The following is a 19214-nucleotide window of genomic DNA, read 5'->3' on the forward strand; positions in this document are numbered from 1 at the left end:
CTGTGTGGTTGGCTGTAATGTTTGATCGCACGACCGGCAAGGGAATAAGCTTGAAAATAGTTTATGTTTTTATTCTTTCCCCACCTGGAAGCAACATGAGGCAGCTCATGTAGCGGACCTTACCAAAAGAAGGCATCTAGTCTGGATAGCCGCTGTGAGAAGAGCTGATATCCAGCTCTCTTCCATCTCCAAATATCTGTTGGTGCTCCACACATTTTCATTCCGGTAAGTTCTAAATCTGTTCATATCACTCTTTATAGCCTATTAGTTTTATTTTCAATGCACTCTGAGGTCATAGCAAATTAGAACAAACATCCTAATTGATGATTTTGCAGAACTACCTTCTATTTATAGAGTTGGCATTATTGCAGGCAAACCAGCCTATGAAATGGATGAAACATATCGTGACTGGGTTCCAGCGCTACACAAGGGACCTCCTTCAAACATACCACCATGCCAATCAGATTACTTCTTCCATGTGAGGCTGAAGATGTGACCCTTCAGGATAAGATGGTGAAGGTTTGCTGCGTTTGGTGAACAGTGTGGTAGTAAAACCAGGGAAAAATGAAACTTGCTCCTGTTAAATATTCTTAAGTCTTGTGCTGTTTAAATAGGGGTAATTTTTCAGAAGATACAGTAAATTAAGTAGTGTTAGTAGTGGGTGATATCATGTAAACACTGTCATGATTTTGTGTAAAAATTTTGTCATTTGTAAACTATAAATGACATGGATTCTACATTGTAACTGATGTGATGTTCTATAAAGTGGTTTTAATTTTTTTTAAAAAGGCAAAAATTAGTTTGTTTCTTTATTCAACTTTTGAACAGTGGTACTCAGTCAGTACATATTCAGTAAATGCAAATTATTTACATGACAGTGCACTTCAGGCATAAATCTAGACCCCTAGATAAAACATTATGTGTCATTCCCACAACCCACAGCTTTACTGTGTTCCAGCAAAGTATCCAATAGCAGTGACAACTCCTCCACAGTAGCAGGTGGGATTTTTCTTTTTTGAGGACAGCTCCTTTTACCTTTCAATACGGATGGTCTGTTTATGTTTTGATCAAGAGCCTTTTTTGGGGCAGCTGAAGAGGAGAAGTCTATCTTATGGCCAACCTCTGGCTGTATCTTGGTCATATTACCAGGCAAAACCCAGTATGCAGGTTCATCTGTAACAGTCCTTGTGCCACAGATCCGCATAGTTGCTTCTACATTAAACAGAAGAGCAGTGACATGGGTGCAGGTCTCTGCGACTCCGGCCATACAGGTGCAGTGGGCGGCTTCAACCTTCCCTGTGATGCTCACAGTGACCCATGGCTGCAATGCTGGTTCATTCAGTCTCTGAGAGTGCAGCACCTGAAACACACACAAAGTTAATTTAAAGACAAGAACTATGAGCCAAGGCCGACACAAATGTGTTTTATCTACTTTATCATAAATGTAACAAAGTGTTTAGAAAGTTAGCACATACATGTAATTTTTCATTTTTTTTATGCATCCATCTATAGAACGCTGCATGTTATATTCTAAATCTGCCTGTTCTCTGTCAGAAACCTGCCTGCAGAAAATGAACCTAAAGGATGTAATGCAAGGATGTCATCACTTTCAAGATGGAGAAAGCATAAAGTTCGACTTTACGTGACAATTATGTACACCTAATATGACAAGGAGATTCTGCAGGTCATTAATCAATGTATAAAACTAAAATAAAAATATATTTTTAGTGACACAGGATACAAATATGGAAGCAAGATGTATAATTAGAATTATTTCTAACAAATATGAATAAATCATTGCAATTTCTTTAAACATAAAGAATAACTAAATCCTTCAGGACAATGTCACATCAATGCACTGAACTCACTATGTTATCCCTCAAACAGCCTCCACATGTTCTCACTGTAATTTCCCCTCATGAATGAATTTATCCTTGCACTACTGGGGAAAATCAAACGCACTTTACTCGCAGTACTCAAGCTGACTTACCTTTGTTTGAATGACGACGTAATCACAAATCTTGTACCCATCCTTGGTGAATTGGATGTGTCCCTCCAGAGATTTATAACTGCGAAAATGGTTCACCTTGTACGCGCTGACTCCACAGACAAGGTACGAAAATATATCAGGCTACGTCAATAGCGGTTGGTCTTCAGGGTTTCTACTCCACTGCCGTATTTCATACGGGTCCACATTTCCAATGCACGCTATTTTCTGCAAGTACCGTCTCTTTGCATCCAGACGCAATCTGTCTCTGTACCGTCCTTTTTCTTTTAAACTGCTTTTAAGCATGTTTCTAGCAACCGTCCTTCCAACAGTGTGTTTGTTTTGATTCGTGGCCCAAGATGGCGCCGCGCTCCCACAATGCATTGCGGCGTGACGTCAACTCCAACCACTAGATGGCGAGCCATCTCTTCTTTTGCCTTTCTCATGCCTGTATTGAGAGACCAGCAGTTATTAGCACCGTGGGTGTTGAGCTGTCACCACACCAACCCATCTTTCAATGGATGTGTCCCATAGAAAGGCTGTTTAGGTTCAGCAGTGACTACAGATCATCTCTAAGCACTCGGGCTTTGTTGGACAGTAAGTTCGGAGCCGATCTCAAGCGGTCAGCCAGTTTCCTTTCATTTGGGCCATGTGCCTGAAAACAGGAAGCTACTGGGCAGAGGAAAGCTTCCGCCCCGGCCGCCTGCATCCTCCCAGCTTTTATGAGCCAGCTGTTCTGGACATTAGGGCCAGTCTGCTGGCTCCTGCTGCTTATACACTGTGAACAGTCCATTAATCTGAACACAGTGCAGCATTAACATTTGTTCATCATGGAGCTCTTTTTATTTCCTGATATTCTTTGTAAATGTTCTTTTTGGGGGCACCAATGATGTTTCTGTTTTGTGCCCCAAAAGAAGTTAATTTGAAAGACGAGGGAACCAAAGACTGTTTATTTTATTTAGTTAAAAAAAAAAATCATTTTGAACATTTTGACATCATTTGTAGAATGTGAACAGTTCATCCATGACTTGGAGTCAAAGTTTATGCAAACGGACACACTGCATGTCAGCACAAAGCCTTTGGGCACCACTGGTTGTTAAAATGACTCTTGAGCTTCAGTGAGAACAGCTGATTTTTCATCTGTTCAACATATAATACAACATAACATATAATAAGATATGTAGCTACCTGCTAATGCTCACTTGGCCTTTTTTTTTTTTTTTGCCTGTCCCGTTTAATAATAATAATAATAATAATACTACATTTTATTTGAAAGCGCCTTTCAGAACACTCAAGGACACTGTACACAGCGGAATAATAAAAGCAACATAAAAGGAAGCATTTTACACAGTCATAAAAGCATAAGACATGAAACAAATTTAAAATAGTAGAGTGGAGAGGTTATGTGGGATAAGCTATTTTGAACAAATGAGTTTTGAGTTGGGACTTAAAGAGAGAGAAGGAAGAGATCTTTCTCTTCCATGGGGAGTTTGGATCTTTAGCCATCAGAATTGTTGTCTGAAGGCTAAGAAAGATGCCTAGCAGAACAAGTGGATCATCATGGCCTTGCCATATTAGTCCAGTTGATTGACCTTTATTATAATTATGTATTTATTTCATTTTATTTTCACTTGTTACAGACGGGACAGACATGACTGGGGGACAGGACAGGGAGACAGAAAGAATGAATGAAAGAGAGGGAGAGAAAGAAAAACAGAGGGGAGAAGAGATAGTGAGAAGGGGGTGAGGAAAAAACCAAACAAACAAAAAGAAAAAACACCTGGATCACCTGTTGAGAGAAGAAAGAAAACAGAAATTAAAACAAACAAAAAAGAGCAACATAATAAATACAACACCATCACAATAAACTAGCTAACAGTAAATAACAGTAGATACTAAATATTAAATGTTACTGTGCAGCACGCGATGTGCTTTGAGGTAGCAGCCAAGAAAGGTGAAGTTTGTGTCAGTGAGCACCCGTGTGTACACCTGTGTGGATCGGCACGCTTGTATTCTAAAGCAGCGGTCCCCAACCCCCGGGCCTCGGACCGTTACCGGTCCGTGAGTCGTTTGGTACCGAGCCGCGAGAGTTGAGGCTCGGGTGTGAAATGTATTGTTTTCAGGGTTTTTATCGGTTTTCAGCGTTATTTTGTTATCGTTTTTATCGTTAACTTGGTTTTCCTGGGTCTTTTCACGTGTGTTATGAATAAATCTTCTTTTTTTCGGTACCAGTATTAGTTTTATTTTGTTGTATTTATCCGCGACACCTTAAAGGCCGGTCCGTGAAAATATTGTCGGGCATAAACCGGTCCGTGGCGCAAAAAAGGTTGGGGACCGCTGTTCTAAAGGTTTCTCCATGTAACGATGTGCTAGGGAGTGTGGGGAGCCATAGCTCCGTTCCCCAGGGCATGAAGCAGGTATGGACTTGAAATAATTTTTAGGTACACTTTATTAGGTATAGTTGTTTAGCTACTCATAAAAAAAACCCATCTAATTAGTAAATCACATCGTTTAGACATGGTCTAAGCAACCAGTTGAAGTTCAAAACTGAGCACATGGGGATGAAAGGTGATTTAAATGACTCAGATGGGCCGCATCAGGACTCTTGGTGTTACTGTAACTGTGCTAAGAAGGATTAGTTTCTACAAGTCTGTTGTGGCCAGTACAATCCTCTACACCGTTCCATGCTGGGGGAGCAGGCTGAGGGTCGCAAATGCCAACAGACTCAAACTGATCTGTAAGGCCAGTAATGTTGTGGGGATGGAGCTGGACTCCCTTAAGGTGGTGTCGGAGAGGCGGATGTTGTCCAAAATAAAATAATAAAATAATAATAATCCCTAATTTCCTTCGGGATTAATAAAGTATTCTGAGAATGTTGGATAACACCTCCCACCCACTCCACAACATGCTGGTCAGTCACAGGAGCACGTTCAGTGAGAGACTGAGATTACCAAAAAGCACCACTGAACGACACAGGAAATGCCTGTGGCCATCTCCCTGTACAACTCCTCCACTTAACACACTGTATACTGCTATTGCTACACCCTTTTTGCACACGCTCTTCTTCTTATTCAGATATTTATCAATAAGTCACTTATATGTATATAAGTCATGTATATATTGTGTCTATTTCTTACTTAGTGTATTGTCTGTCTTTGTTACTGTTTGTGCTGGAGCACTGTAACCAAAATAATTTCCCCTAGGGATCAATAAAGTATTCTGATTCTGATCATTCTGAAGTCAAAAAGGGTCCAACCTGATACTAGCAGGGTGTAACTAATTAAGGCTCACTGTCAGTCTGGATAGCGCTCAGCCACAAAGACGAAATTTAGTTTCACTTCTCCTTTTCCTGCCGAGTCTCATTTTAGCAGCTTAGCTTAAGATGTTAGCATGCTAACAGCTTACTGTTATTACTTACTGAAATGTGATCATGCTTTCAAGAAGCACTTCAGTGTTTGTTGACACCTCAGATGGTTGTATTTTTCAATTATTCACTATTTTGATTTCATTTTTGTTTTGTTTTTATTTTGCTTTAAATTCAATTTAGTTTCAATCTCCAGAGTGACTTTGTTCATTTCAGTTAAGAAATGATTATTGGAAATGTCTTTATTAATTATTATTGTATGGACATTTGTCGAAGGCAGGATTGAGGAAACCAGTGCATGCTTTTGTAATAAAACACAGAACCCTTTAAAAGCCAGTGATTCAGTCTCAAATACATCCATCGTAGCCTCACGGCAAGTTCTGATAGATTTTTACCATTTTCAGTTTAATTTTTTTTTTCCCCACAGGTCCAGTTTTTACTTTTTATTGATTAATCAAATTAAAATGCTTTTTCACATTTAGTTTTAGTCGTTTAGTCGTTTTAGTGTAATAACCCTGGTTCAGTCACAGCCTGTCACTTTGTTTCAGCCTCATGGTGGCACTGTGGAAAGCTAGGTAATCCACAAAGGCATCAACTCTTTGCTCACTAATTTTTATTCGCTGATAATTGTGTGAGACCTTGACATATCACAAAAGTCTGCAAAGATTCTACAAGGTGACCGTTACAGGGATGTTCAGTACTATTTACAGCCACTTCAGTCCACTGACTCTGTGAATGCTGGGATGGGCATACTTCCCTCAGAAGTGCTGATGTTTTTCCTTTTGTGTGAGGATGGCTCGCGTAGATGTCAGCCTTGATACTGATTACAGAGGTCTGGACAGAAATGTCAGAGGTGAAATATCATCCTGAATTAATGAAAATGCTGTGTACTTTGACAGGAAATTCATGGATCCCATGTGAGAAAAGAGCAGTTTAAAAAAAAAGCAGTAATAAGAAGCCAAAGCTGCTTCATTTCCATAAACGTAGAGGAGTCCAGAGGCTCCTCCAGAATCTAAATTGAAAAGTGGAAGCAAATGTTTGCGTTGTAAACAAGCTCTGCAGCTTCGTCACAGTTATTCCTGGCCTGCAGATTACACTTAGAAGATTCTGCCTAGAAGGGGGAATGTAATAAACCCCTCTCCACAGCCTTAGCTAATATTTGACCTGCATTTAAACAAACAGAATTACAGGGATGCTCACACAAACCTGAGGAGCAAGCCTCAGAGGGATGTGGGCTCACTGCAGGGACTGAGCTGTGAAGGAGAGGAACCGCAGCCGTGGGGATCAGACGCCTGAAGGAACACGAGCTGAGCTGTACGTGCCAAAATAGGATCTTTCCACCAACACAGAAGCATCACACAGAAGCTGTGGGTGGTTTACTTGTGTAATGCACTTTAGAGGGCTTGTTTGTATGTGCGAGCTTGTTTCAGGGATGAGAGGAAAAAAGAAGCAAAAGCATGGCGGTACTTTTCCTGCCCACCATGACGCTGCAGAGTGTGGTTGGTGGAGGGACGCGTTTTTGAAATAGGAGGAGGATTTGGGCATCAACGTCACAGTTTGCAGCTTTGTTAATGAGCCAAGACTGTGGTGGAAACTACAGTCTTGGCCCAAAGTGGGGGAAAAATGTGTCTGAGACTCAAAATAAAGCAATAAATTTGACATGTTGAAGTAGCTCTAGAGGCCAGTGGGGTGATTCCACATGAAAAGAAAAGCTGTGCACTATGCCAGCTGTGACAGTCAACACAAAAGGGTTCAGACATTATTTACAGAGTGTGTTTGAGGTCTATTTTTTTTCATTTCCAAAAATAATTATTTATTTAATGCAATTCATACATGAACTTGGAGGATATCTCCAAAAGTTGAATCTGTTCATCTGGACGTAGCGTTTTGTGGGAGAAACGTTTCGTCACTCATCCAAGTGACTTCTTCAGTCTCAGCTGACTGCAGGTTTCCCCAAACCTTATAAATAGTACATTTGCATAATGACTGAAACCAGATGCAAATGTACTGTTTATAAGGTTTGGGGAAACCTGCAGTCAGCTGAGACTGAAGAAGTCACTTGGATGAGTGACGAAACGTTTCTCCCACAAAACGCTACGTCCAGATGAACAGATTCAACTTTTGGAGATTTACTTTCCTGGATGATTGAGAATGCATCAAAACTTGGAGGATAGAAACAAAGTATCAATCCTATGTCGCTGTTATCAATCAGATTCTAATACCAGCACTGTGCTGTCGATATTTGCGCCTCTATCAAATGTAGTCAAAGATGAATATCTTACTACATTCCTTACTGGAGGGAAGACAGGGAGCAGAAAGTCAAGGTGGCTGCTTTCTCCCCCTAGTTTGACCCCTGAGGAAACAGGTGTTTTCTGCTCTTGGTCTGAAAAGCTTGAGCAGAACAAAAAAACGAGCAGCGTGGGATGGAGGAGGGATATTATGTCTGTAACATCTGTCAGCTGTGCAGACAGCTAGCTCGCTTGGAAATTGGCTCAGCATTGTTTGTTTGAAAACTGGCAAACTTCGAGCAAGGGTAAAATTCCTAGCGTTGGATCAGGGTCGGCTTTCAGCGCTCCCGATGAACACAGGTCATATATTCATTCTGCTCTAAGGTCTTGGCCTATGTAATGATTTCTTCAGCTTTTTCTTGCTGTAGCTCAAACTGTTGCTGTGACAATCAAAACGATAAAGCAAAGGAGCTGAAGTCAAATAAATAAGCTGAAAATGTTAAAGTCACATGCAAAGACCTGATGCAGGACCTGAGAGGTGGATCTGGCCCCTTGATCCAGCTACTGTGGAAGGGTGGCCGTCAATAAGGTGGCAGGAGGTACACCCCTGAGCCATCTGTAAAACACGGTGGAGGCTCTGTCATGGTTTGGGATGAATTTCAGTTGGTGGCAGCTCGTTGAAATTGATGAAATTATGAACACAGAAAAGTATCTTCAGATTTTATCCACCGAGCAATCAAAAGTGACTGATTGGTAATGCACGGTAATGGTTGCAAAGACACTAAAAGCATTATTGTATTCAAATCACAAAAAATGAAATGGGATCCATCATGGATTGGCCTCCCCAGAAGCTGCACCTCAACATGATTGTAGAATTGTAGGATTATCATGAATGAAAGAAGAGGCTGCCAATATCCAAACAAGAGCTTTGGAAGCCTGAAGAACTCCTGGAGAAACCTCCTTCCCAAGCGTTTTTGGCTCTTTTGAATAATAACGGCGGTCATAACAAATATTGACTTTCAAGCCCAGTAGAATTGTTCAAACTTTGTTTTCGCTCCATATACAGTGGCTTGCAAAAGTATTTGGCCCCATTGAACTTTTCCACATTTTGTCACATTACAGCCACAAACATGAATCAATTTTATTGGAATTCCAGGTGAAAGACCAATACAAAGTGGTGTACACGTGAGAAGTGGAATGAAAATCATACATGACTCCAAACATTTTTTACAAATAAATAACTGCAAAGTGGGGTGTGCGTAATTATTCAGCCCCCTTTGGTCTGAGTGCAGTCAGTTGCCCATAGACATTGCCTGATGAGTGCTAATGACTAAATAGAGTGCACCTGTGTGTAATCTAATGTCAGTACAAATACAGCTGCTCTGTGACGGCCTCAGAGGTTGTCTAAGAGAATATTGGGAGCAACAACACCATGAAGTCCAAAGAACACACCAGACAGGTCAGGGATAAAGTTATTGAGAAATTTAAAGCAGGCTTAGGCTACAAAAAGATTTCCCAAGCCTTGAACATCCCACGGAGCACTGTTCAAGCCATCATTCAGAAATGGAAGGAGTATGGCACAACTGTAAACCTACCAAGACAAGGCCGTCCACCTAAACTCACAGGCCGAACAAGGAGAGCGCTGATCAGAAATGCAGCCAAGAGGCCCATGGTGACTCTGGACGAGCTGCAGAGATCTACAGCTCAGGTGGGGGAATCTGTCCATAGGACAACTATTAGTCGTGCACTGCACAAAGTTGGCCTTTATGGAAGAGTGGCAAGAAGAAAGCCATTGTTAACAGAAAACCATAAGAAGTCCGTTTGCAGTTTGCCACAAGCCATGTGGGGACACAGCAAACATGTGGAAGAAGGTGCTCTGGTCAGATGAGACCAAAATGGAACTTTTGGCCAAAATGCAAAACGCTATGTGTGGCGGAAAACTAACACTGCACATCACTCTGAACACACCATCCCCACTGTCACATATGGTGGTGGCAGCATCATGCTCTGGGGTGCTTCTCTTCAGCAGGGACAGGGAAGCTGGTCAGAGTTGTTGGGAAGATGGATGGAGCCAAATACAGGGCAATCTTGGAAGAAAACCTCTTGGAGTCTGCAAAAGACTTGAGACTGGGGCGGAGGTTCACCTTCCAGCAGGACAACGACCCTAAACATAAAGCCAGGGCAACAATGGGATGGTTTAAAACAAAACATATCCATGTGTTAGAATGGCCCAGTCAAAGTCCAGATCTAAATCCAATCCAGAATCTGTGGCAAGATCTGAAAACTGCTGTTCACAAACGCTGTCCATCTAATCTGACTGAGCTGGAGCTGTTTTGCAAAGAAGAATGGGCAAGGATTTCAGTCTGTAGATGTGCAAAGCTGGTAGAGACATACCCTAAAAGACTGGCAGCTGTAACTGCAGCAAAAGGTGGTTCTACAAAGTATTGACTCAGGGGGCTGAATAATTACACACACCCCACTTTGCAGTTATTTATTTGTAAAAAATGTTTGGAATCATGTATGATTTTCGTTCCACTTCTCACGTGTACACCACTTTGTATTGGTCTTTCACCTGGAATTCCAATAACATTGATTCATGTTTGTGGCTGTAATGTGACAAAATGTGGGAAAGTTCAAGGGGGCCCAATACTTTTGCAAGCCACTGTAGCTTGTTTCAGTAAATCGCTGCACCCATTTCTCATTTTCCTACCAAGACATAAAGACCACGAGGGGTGGTTTGAGACTTTTCCACAGTACTGTATGTAAAAGTCATGTGTGGAAGTTTTTTTTCTATTTTTGCCTTTGTATCATGTGAGTGAATGTGCAAAGTGTATTACTATCCTTCCCCTCTTCGGCTTACTCACAATTCATTTATTCTTTGGTTTTTTTTTTTTTTTTTTTTTTTCATTTATTCTTTGGTAATACAAAAGCTATACTGTTAGGTTTGCTAATGCGTGTTCTCAGTGTCGTTTCAACATGAAAACAACAAAACCTGGGTGTCCTGGACACATTACAAAAGAGCAACTCCAAATATATGAGATGAGTGAAACCACTGCTGATGGGAGCTCCTTTCTGGGTGTTTGTGTGCCAAAGTGATCTCTCCTGTAATTACAAGCCCTGAAGTGTAGCCCACCACCGTGTGTCTGTCTGTGTGTGTGTGTGTGCGCGTGTGTGTGTACACATACACACAACGGCAAGACTATGTTTTTTTTTGTTTTTTGTTTTTTTTAAAGACACTTTGATCATACAGTACAGCTTATCTGAGGCAGCAAGAGTACACTGGGAAGTTAACACTGACTCCAGCACATACAAAAAAGTGATAGAGAGCAACAAGCTTGTAAGACGTGGCACTGACCACAGGCGACACAAAACAACAGACGCGGCGCGATTTCATGTCGGTGCAAATGGCTGCTGCGTATTTAACACTCGATTTAAAAACATTTGTTGACGACGTCGGTTTGAAAAAAAACAAAAAACAGACCATTCACTTCCCACAGTGATGATGCAGCTTCATCAATAGTGTTTGTTTCACTGTTGAAAAACAACAACCACATCTGGGACGTGAAACGCTGATGATGACAAAAAGAAAACTGTAAACTGAAAACATGTAGTGAGTCCGTGCTTTATGAAACACACTGAGGCACTTGGTCAACACATCCCACACCTTGTACGATTGCACAACATTTCTTGGACTTTTGGTTTGTGATACTGACTTCACTTATTGTCAGCATAAGCTTTCAGAAGAGAGATTAGTAGTGCTTATTGCAATAGGAGGCACGCTGGCTTCGCTTTTTGGCACATCTGATGCTGAATTGCATTTCACTTTCAACGTCCTGTTAAAACAGTTGAGTTTCTTTGGAGAGGCAGAGGCCGTCCGCTCTCTTTTTGAGTTCCGCTTGCATGTCTTGATGATCTCTTCCCGTGTGACGGGAATACTGTCAGGCTTGTCCTGGTTGCCAGGGACTTTACAAGCATCCATGTGCATTGCCATTTCAGTTCTTGTGGTGGGTGTGTGGTTATCACCACGACAACGGCTGGTGTCCGTTGCACATTCATGGCAGCTTTTGTGTAATGAGCCTGCAGAGGGGGAGGGGCAGGGGCTTTGAGGCTGTGCTGTGTTGCTGATATTTTGGCTACTGTCAGGTACTGACATTTCATGCCTATGAACTATGACTTCTCCAGCAGTCTCAGAGTCAGAGCCAGGTCCTGGTCCTGGTCCTGGATCCGGGCCAGCGTCCTGCTTTGGGCTCGTGGATCTCTGGTCTCCTACTGAGGCAGCCTGCAGGGCCGCAGTATGGATACAGTGCTTCCTGAGGTGACAGGTATGGGCAGCTCCTTGCCTGGGGGTCACGACTCTCCCCTGTGAGCAGTGGTGGAAATGAGTGAACGGACAGTGGAAGTAGTGCATACAGCAGTCCACGCGTGTGTAGGCTGGGTCCAGGTTTGTCGGTAAAAGGGTCGCGTTTTGTTTGCTGAGGGGGCTTCCTGAGAGGGGGAAGAGCTGAGAGGTGGGCGTGCAGGAGCGAGAATCCTGCGCACAGGAATTTGGGTTCCACTGCTGAAGCAGATGAGGAGGATCCCCACATGTGCAGTTGGTGTTTTGCGAGTACTGGCACCTGGACGGTGTGCTAAGCGTGGCCACGTGCCCATTCTCGGGTCCTCTTTTGCCGGCTTCGGTGTTCGAGTAATGAATGTTTGAATAAGGAGCAGTGTGGTGGTGAGGAGGAATTCCGTTATAAAGCTGAGTGCTGGAATCACGCTCGTCGTGCGGTTTATCCTCAGTTTTTTGACTGGATGCTAAAGGCTCCAGCTCATAATGCTCCACCTCACCACCCTTGCTGTCCAGCTGGTATTTCACCAGACCAGAACTCTTCCCCTGGGGTGAGGGGCTGCTGGATGTGGTCTCGGTGAAGGCCTGACACTGCAGTTTTTTGGGCAGCCTTATCTGGCCACAGGTGCCCTGGGGCCCCAGGCAGCGGCACATGCACTGAAAAAAGAAGGTGGCAAAGGCCCAGCTGATGCACATGATCAGCATCATGAACATGCCCAGCTGCGTGTAGGCCAGGACAGTTGACGGCATCATCATTGCGCCAGCAACAAAGGTGGTTAGTGCTGCCATTGCAATAGCAGAACCCATCCGACTGAGGGAAAATATCACCTTCCCCTCACGGTCCGGCTCTGAGGCAAGTCGGTAGGCCACGCCGTAGTGGACAGCAAAGTCCACTGACAGTCCGACCGCCACTGAAATGGTCACAGACTCCAAGACATTGAGCTCCCAGCCCAGAAGCACCAGAGAGCCCACTGTGACAAATATGGTCCCTGCAATGGACAGGATGGCATACAGGCTGATGATGAAATTCCAGGTGGTCAGGAGCATGACACTGAAAGCAACTGCCACTGACAGCGCCATAGCAATCAGAGTCCCATCTGACAGGCTGTCCTGAAGGTCGTAGAACTCCAGGTTGCTCACAAACCAGCCATAGCTAAGGCCTGCTGGGGCATAGCGAAGCTCCTCCTCGATCCAGGCATCCACCTAAAACAGAAAGACATTGCTAACATTATTAAATATCTTGTTTCACCAGTGAAGATGTATCCAGGTGATGCTGGGGGTTTGCATACCTCGCGGTAGAACTGGTACATCTTCTCATAGGCCAACGTGAAGAGGTAGGTGCTCTGGAACTCTAAAACAATGGCTCTGATGGTGTCGTTGATGTCAAATCGAGGTCCGGGGGTCTTGCTGTCAAGGTGGTAGTTAGTACTCCGATCTAGCTCCATGATGGCTCTTTTGATACACAACTCAAAGACATCCTGTTTGTATGGGAAGGTGGACTGACTGCAGCAAGGGTAGACAGAGGCCTCGTCGCAGTCCTGGTTCTCCATCCACTGTTAAAAACAGAAGAGGTAAAAGGACTGCAATGGAAAAATGAAAAACTTCCATCCACATGGATGTCTTGAAATAGCCTGTGTAACGATTTCTAAGTGAAGCACTGAAGAATGAGACCTGTATGCTCACTCCTCACCAGAACTCTTCTCTGTGCTCATCATAAACAGTGCTAACAGTTACCTTACAAATGAACAACATGTGGGTAAAACACTGTTTCAGTGACAACATTAGCAAGCACAGAGCCAAGCGGACTGCTACTCGGGGCTACATGGAATCCGGTCTTTAAGTTTGATGTCATTATCCGTTTCCGGTCCAAAACTCTGTCCGCTTCAGGTCCCAAAGTCAATCGAACACTGCGGCATCACTTAGAGTTAAAAACTGTCTAAATTCTTTCATCTGTAATCAAATGATCAGCATTGCTGCTTTACCAAGTGTAACAATTAGTTTAACATTTCCACCTAAACATGATATAGCATGTTCCGACTGAGAGATTTCTGAAACATTCAAACGTACAGCTCTGCTATCACTTCCAACATAAATGAAGACAGGAAACTAAACAGCAGTGACGTTTGTAGGGTTACTGAAGTTGGGCTAGCTGGTATATAATGATGTGCTACGTGATCACTAGCGACACAGCTATGTTAGCATAGCATAAACACAGTGAAGCTCGAGGATGAACGCTAACTTTTTTCCACTCGATAAAAGTTAACGTGAGGGTTCCCGATGGTTAGGGACAAATGCAGTCGCATGGCAGGAAGCTGTAAACGGACCAAACTTCAGTCAGGAGAACAGCTGAGATAATCCATCCACAATACGAGGTTAGTCATTAATATACTGCTGCATGGGCTGGGCTGTAGTTACATCGGAAGGGTTTAAACACTGAGTTTTAAAATGAACGGTGGTAATAAAAACTGAGAGAGGCCGACAGTGATCACTGAGTGTTTTTAGGGACTTGTTCAGGATACAAAGCATTAAAGCATGTTAAAAACACAACAGCCTTAATAAACGCAGAGTAGTTTGGACCTGGAAAGCAGGGTTGATACGTCATCACTTAAAGACCGGATAACAACTAATTTTTCTATATAGTGGATAAGCTAATGCTAGCCAACTGTAAGAAAGTTTAATCTGATGAAGTCAATCAGTCCAAGTGAGAATTTAACAAACGGCAGGAGAACACCGACATCAGAAATGTGTTCATCTCTTAGAGGAATCGTTTTTGTTTTGGAGATCAATTGTGGTTTAATAGTCCTTGAGGTTGGAGTTTGCTCCGTATATCACTAGTACACATGCAGTACTGACCTGTTTGAACGTCTCGATGAAGCAGCTGGTGAAGTCCTGCTCTTCGGACTGAAAGACGAAGCTCTGGTTTCTCATTTTCTGGCAGAAGTTGAGGATCCAGACCTGAGATGCTGGACTGGCAATGTTGAAACTGCTATCCAGCATCAGCTTTCCTTTGTTTTTGGGGTTCAGGGGATCTCCATTATCCACAGGGGTCACCCCCCAGATGATGGTAATGGGCATGTGGAGGTCCTCACCATGATGGACTCTCTCAAACATGAAAAGCTTTTTGTACTCCGCATCATAGCGTTCAAATGGGTGAGAAGATCTGAAGACCTGAAACTCTGCCAGCTCCAAGGAGGGGAGCTTCATCTTTGGGTTTACACAAACCACATAGGCCCCGCCCACGGTCATGGCAAGAAACCAGAAGAGCCAGAGGTAGCGGAGCTTGATGACGATGCAGGGCAGCACCTTCTCAAAGAAGATCCTCGACACCTCCGAAACTGTAAAGAGGCATTTGTTGGCCTTTTGGCAAAGACCGGCCCAGAGCATCTGCGTGCAACAACCTGTCTGCTGGTGCTGAGGCTTGGCGCAGAGGAACATGTTGGGCAGGTAGCGTTCATGTAGCACCACCACGGCGGGCAGCCACGTCACCATTAAAATATAGTTGACCAATATGGCAGTGCCAGCGTAGACTCCGAAGCAGCGAATGGCAGTGATGTTACTGACGTAGTTGGCATAAAAAGCAGCAGCAGTGGTGAAGCTGGTGACAAACATAGAGAGGGCCGCATGTTGAAGGGTCACGCCAACCGTCTCTGCCAGCTCAGCATGAGGCTTATCGAACTTAGTGTAGTTCCACACGTCACAAAGCACAAAGGCGTCATCTGCACCGATGCCTACTAGGATGATGAGGGCTGTGAGGTTCATGAAGGGGAAGAACTCAAAGTTGAAAACCATCCGGTAGAGAAAGTAGGACACAATCAGCGAGCTGATGATAGCTATTATTGTCATAAGTGTGATGAAAACTGACCGCGTGTAAACGCACATGACCAGCAGGACAATCACTATGGCTATGGCAGGATACACCGTGTCTGTGAGGAGGTAGTCCTGAAAGAGGTCGTGTTTAATGCCAAACTCGATCCCTGTGACCGTGGTGATGCCGTCTGAGGCGTTCCAGTTCTCGAAATTGTCCAGGTAAATGTTCATCATAGACTCGCCTTTCTCCGTGGGGGAAAAGAGCATGCTGTACTTGAGCACAGGCGGAGGGTACTCCAGGCTCTTGGGACTCAGGAAGTCTTTGTCTACCAGAAAGTGAAAGATCTGGTAGATGGCGTTGTATTTTGTACACTTGCGGGGCACACTGGCACACTTTAGCTGGTCTTTCCGCCGCAGGGTCATGTCCCAGCAGTCGGGTCCCAGTGTGCCGTTATGATAGTATTTGGCGCACGAGCGCAGGATCTTGAGTGTGTGCGATACGTCTCGTTCCGTAATCTTCTGGCAGGATGACCTGTTGTTGAGGACAGCAATGTAGTTACCTAGTGTCCAGCTGGGGCAGCAGGAATCAGCATTGGTGCGCTGACAAAGATTCCAGTAGTCCCGGTGGGAACGCACCTAAGGATGGAAAGAATGAATAAATACGCGAAAACAAACAGAAGTGTAACAGAAAAACAGATTCACACGACTTGAATGATGCCAGCATACTCTTGCGTTGTCCAGATTGCACATGGATTTGATGGCCTGAATACTCCACAGGTTCTTCCCTTCAGCTGACGAGAACACCAGTCTAGAATAGCTGTCACCTGCAGAAAGGATAGCATACTCAAGTAGGAAAACATCTTTCCCAAGACACAAGACAAAAAAATGATTTGACCATCTGACAAAGATCCCGTTCATTTCCATCGGCGTGCCACAGTAAAAAGCACAACTATTCCTCGGTCTGTCTGCTCATCATTATATAAAGCCACAAATCTTTTTGGGAGTTGTGTGGATTGTGGACTAGTATGATCTCAAAATTCTTCCTGTTCTCCATCGTCCTGAATCTTACCTGGCACATCACAGAAGAACTCTTTACTGAAGTCCCACTCGGCTTGCCGTTTGTCTCTGTCAAAGTGGTCTTTGGGCCACCTGGGCTCTTGGTGACTGGAAAACAGGAGAAGAAGAATAAGCAAATATTTGAAGCACTGAAGTAAGGTGCTGAACAGGATGTGAATTTTACACAAAATACATTGATTTCACTGTGAAGTGCTAGACTATTCTGTGTAATCTATGAAGCTTTGCTTGATTCATAGCTCATAGTCTCATAGTCTTTTGGCACACTTTGGGCCACTTAGTGAGCAACAGCCAGAACAAATATGGCATTTCTGAAGCTAAACGTGGCCCCAACCTGGTACTAGCAAAATGTACCTAACAAAATGACCAGTGAATGTATAATAACAAGGCTAGCTAACGTTACAGTTGAACTATTGGAAACACCATTTCCGTTAAGTTCTGTCAGAGCAGATAGCTCCTTCTGCACAATGAGAGCAAAAATGTGTCATTTGGCACTTAAATGTGTTCAATGACTGACAGAAAATGCGCTAAAAATATTTGTAGCACAAATGTGCTGCAAATATAATAATCAGTTGGCAGCAAGGTGAAAACGATCCAGAAAGAATTCTTATTCATGACTTCATGACTCAAACAGATGCTGCTGTGTCTGAAAAGGCAGCAGTCATCGCAGCTCCCTACAAGAAATCAGATAAATGACTTTCTGCAGTACAGCGAGATACTGCTGTCATTATTCTAATAATCATAATGGTAGCTCTGATTGAGCAGGGCGCCCGGGGGGAGACGTGCAGATCAGTTGTTTTTTTGTTTTTTTAAAATGAGCCACATTTTTAGGAGGAAAAGAGGAAGGCAGGGTAATCGGGCGGATGTCAGAGAGAGAGAGTAACAGACGGAGGGGATAAGCCAGGGGAGCTCGCTGACAGAAGCAGGAGCCACTTTCTGATACAACACAAGCACACAATTACATGAAGACAGACACGCGGCGCGAGACAAAGGCGTCCACAGAGGGAGACGAGAGAACAGACTTTATCTAATCAGCAGAAGAGAGCTGCAGTTTTTAGAAGCTCTAATCCTAGCTACATGGATCTACACAACATCTGCTCATAAAAAATTAAACAAAAATAAAATCTGATTCAAAGACGGTTCAGTCTTACTGATTTTTAATCATGCTAAAGTGACATGACTGTGAATATGGTGATATCCATCAAATAAGCAAAACCAAGCAACAGTAAAATTTTAAGAAACCAGATATCTGCAGTCTGATGTGTGCATGAAGACCTGATAGAGACAGACATGCATGCAAAGACTTGCTCTTGATTAGTGAGCAGACTCTGGCTGACGGGAGGCAGAGGCTGACCTCGTGGATGGACAAACCTCGACTATCCCTCTCTTCTTTCAAGAAATTCAGACAGGTCTGTCAACAGTATCCTTCACCCCTACCTCTGACCCCCACGCCTTGGCTCCCCTGTGACCTCTGTTTTTGGCTGATAGTGGAAGCCACAGGCATGAGTGCCAAACAAAGATTTGTTCAACCAGTAACAGTTTAATAATGTTCTCTACACTGTCACTTCAGTTTTACAGGCTCAAAAGTAATTAAAAATTTAATGTCTAAGACAATTATGTAAATTTGATTTAAAGATTTTTATTTTGGACCACTTGCTTTAAAATGTTCCTTTTATATAGTGTCCACCAGGTGGTGCTAATTTTTTACCACTGAAAGCAACATTTTACACTTTTTACCTTTTCCTGCCTAGTTACTCACAGATAAGTGGGTCTCGCTATTGATGATTGATTTCAGACAGTGGTGTGTGTGTGTGTGTCTGTCGGTCTGTCTGTTTCAGTTTCAAGTCTTCTCTCTTAGAAAGGCACACTCTTGTGTTTAAACTAAGGCCGTGATATTAAACACCGATAGCCTTTCAGTGCTTCAAAGACATTGAAAACAAAATAGGGCTCTTTGGTTCTGGCTCAGGTAGTTTATAGTTAGAAGTATGAGCAGCAGCGCTGGAGCAGTTATTTTGAAGAGGGCGACACTTTACAGCACACAGGAGGCTCTGGGAGTGATCTTTTAGGGGGAAAAAGGAGGTAGAAACAGAGCGGCTGGTCTCCAACTCTGACCCATCTGAAGATGAGAGTGGAGGGGAGATAAGATAAGATAAGATAACCTTTATTAGTCCCACACGTGGGAAATTTGTTTTGTCACAGCAGGAAGTGGACAGTGCAAAAGTTATGAAGCAAAAATTAGAATAAAATAAAATAAGAATAAATACAGTACACAACTGTACAGAACAGAATAAAATAAAATACTATATACAGTAGAATAAAATAGAATAAAATATACAATAAGATAAAAATAGAATACAAATGCTTTATACAACTGAGTAAAAATACAACGATGCCAGAAAAGATTATTGCACATTAGTGTTATTG

General features: G+C 43.2%; 1 protein-coding gene across 8 annotated transcripts in view; it reads right to left on the minus strand.

Annotated features, from left to right (window-relative positions):
- Nucleotides 1-10461: 10461 nt before the first annotated feature.
- The window catches only part of disp1 (dispatched homolog 1 (Drosophila)), a 114903-nt gene continuing 106150 nt past the window's right edge, over nt 10462-19214 (minus strand). For all 8 annotated transcript variants that reach the window (XM_039598813.1, XM_039598816.1, XM_031734163.2 and 5 more), the window contains 5 exons: nt 16786-16880; nt 16443-16540; nt 14763-16352; nt 13199-13462; nt 10462-13112 (listed from right to left, as the gene is read on the minus strand). In XM_039598813.1, coding sequence (XP_039454747.1) covers nt 11304-13112; nt 13199-13462; nt 14763-16352; nt 16443-16540; nt 16786-16880 — 3856 coding nt within the window. In that variant the 3' untranslated portion in view covers nt 10462-11303. The remainder of the gene's footprint in view (nt 13113-13198; nt 13463-14762; nt 16353-16442; nt 16541-16785; nt 16881-19214) is intronic.

This window comes from Oreochromis aureus, linkage group 15 (genome assembly GCF_013358895.1).
Source record: "Oreochromis aureus strain Israel breed Guangdong linkage group 15, ZZ_aureus, whole genome shotgun sequence".
Lineage (NCBI taxonomy): Eukaryota > Metazoa > Chordata > Actinopteri > Cichliformes > Cichlidae > Oreochromis > Oreochromis aureus.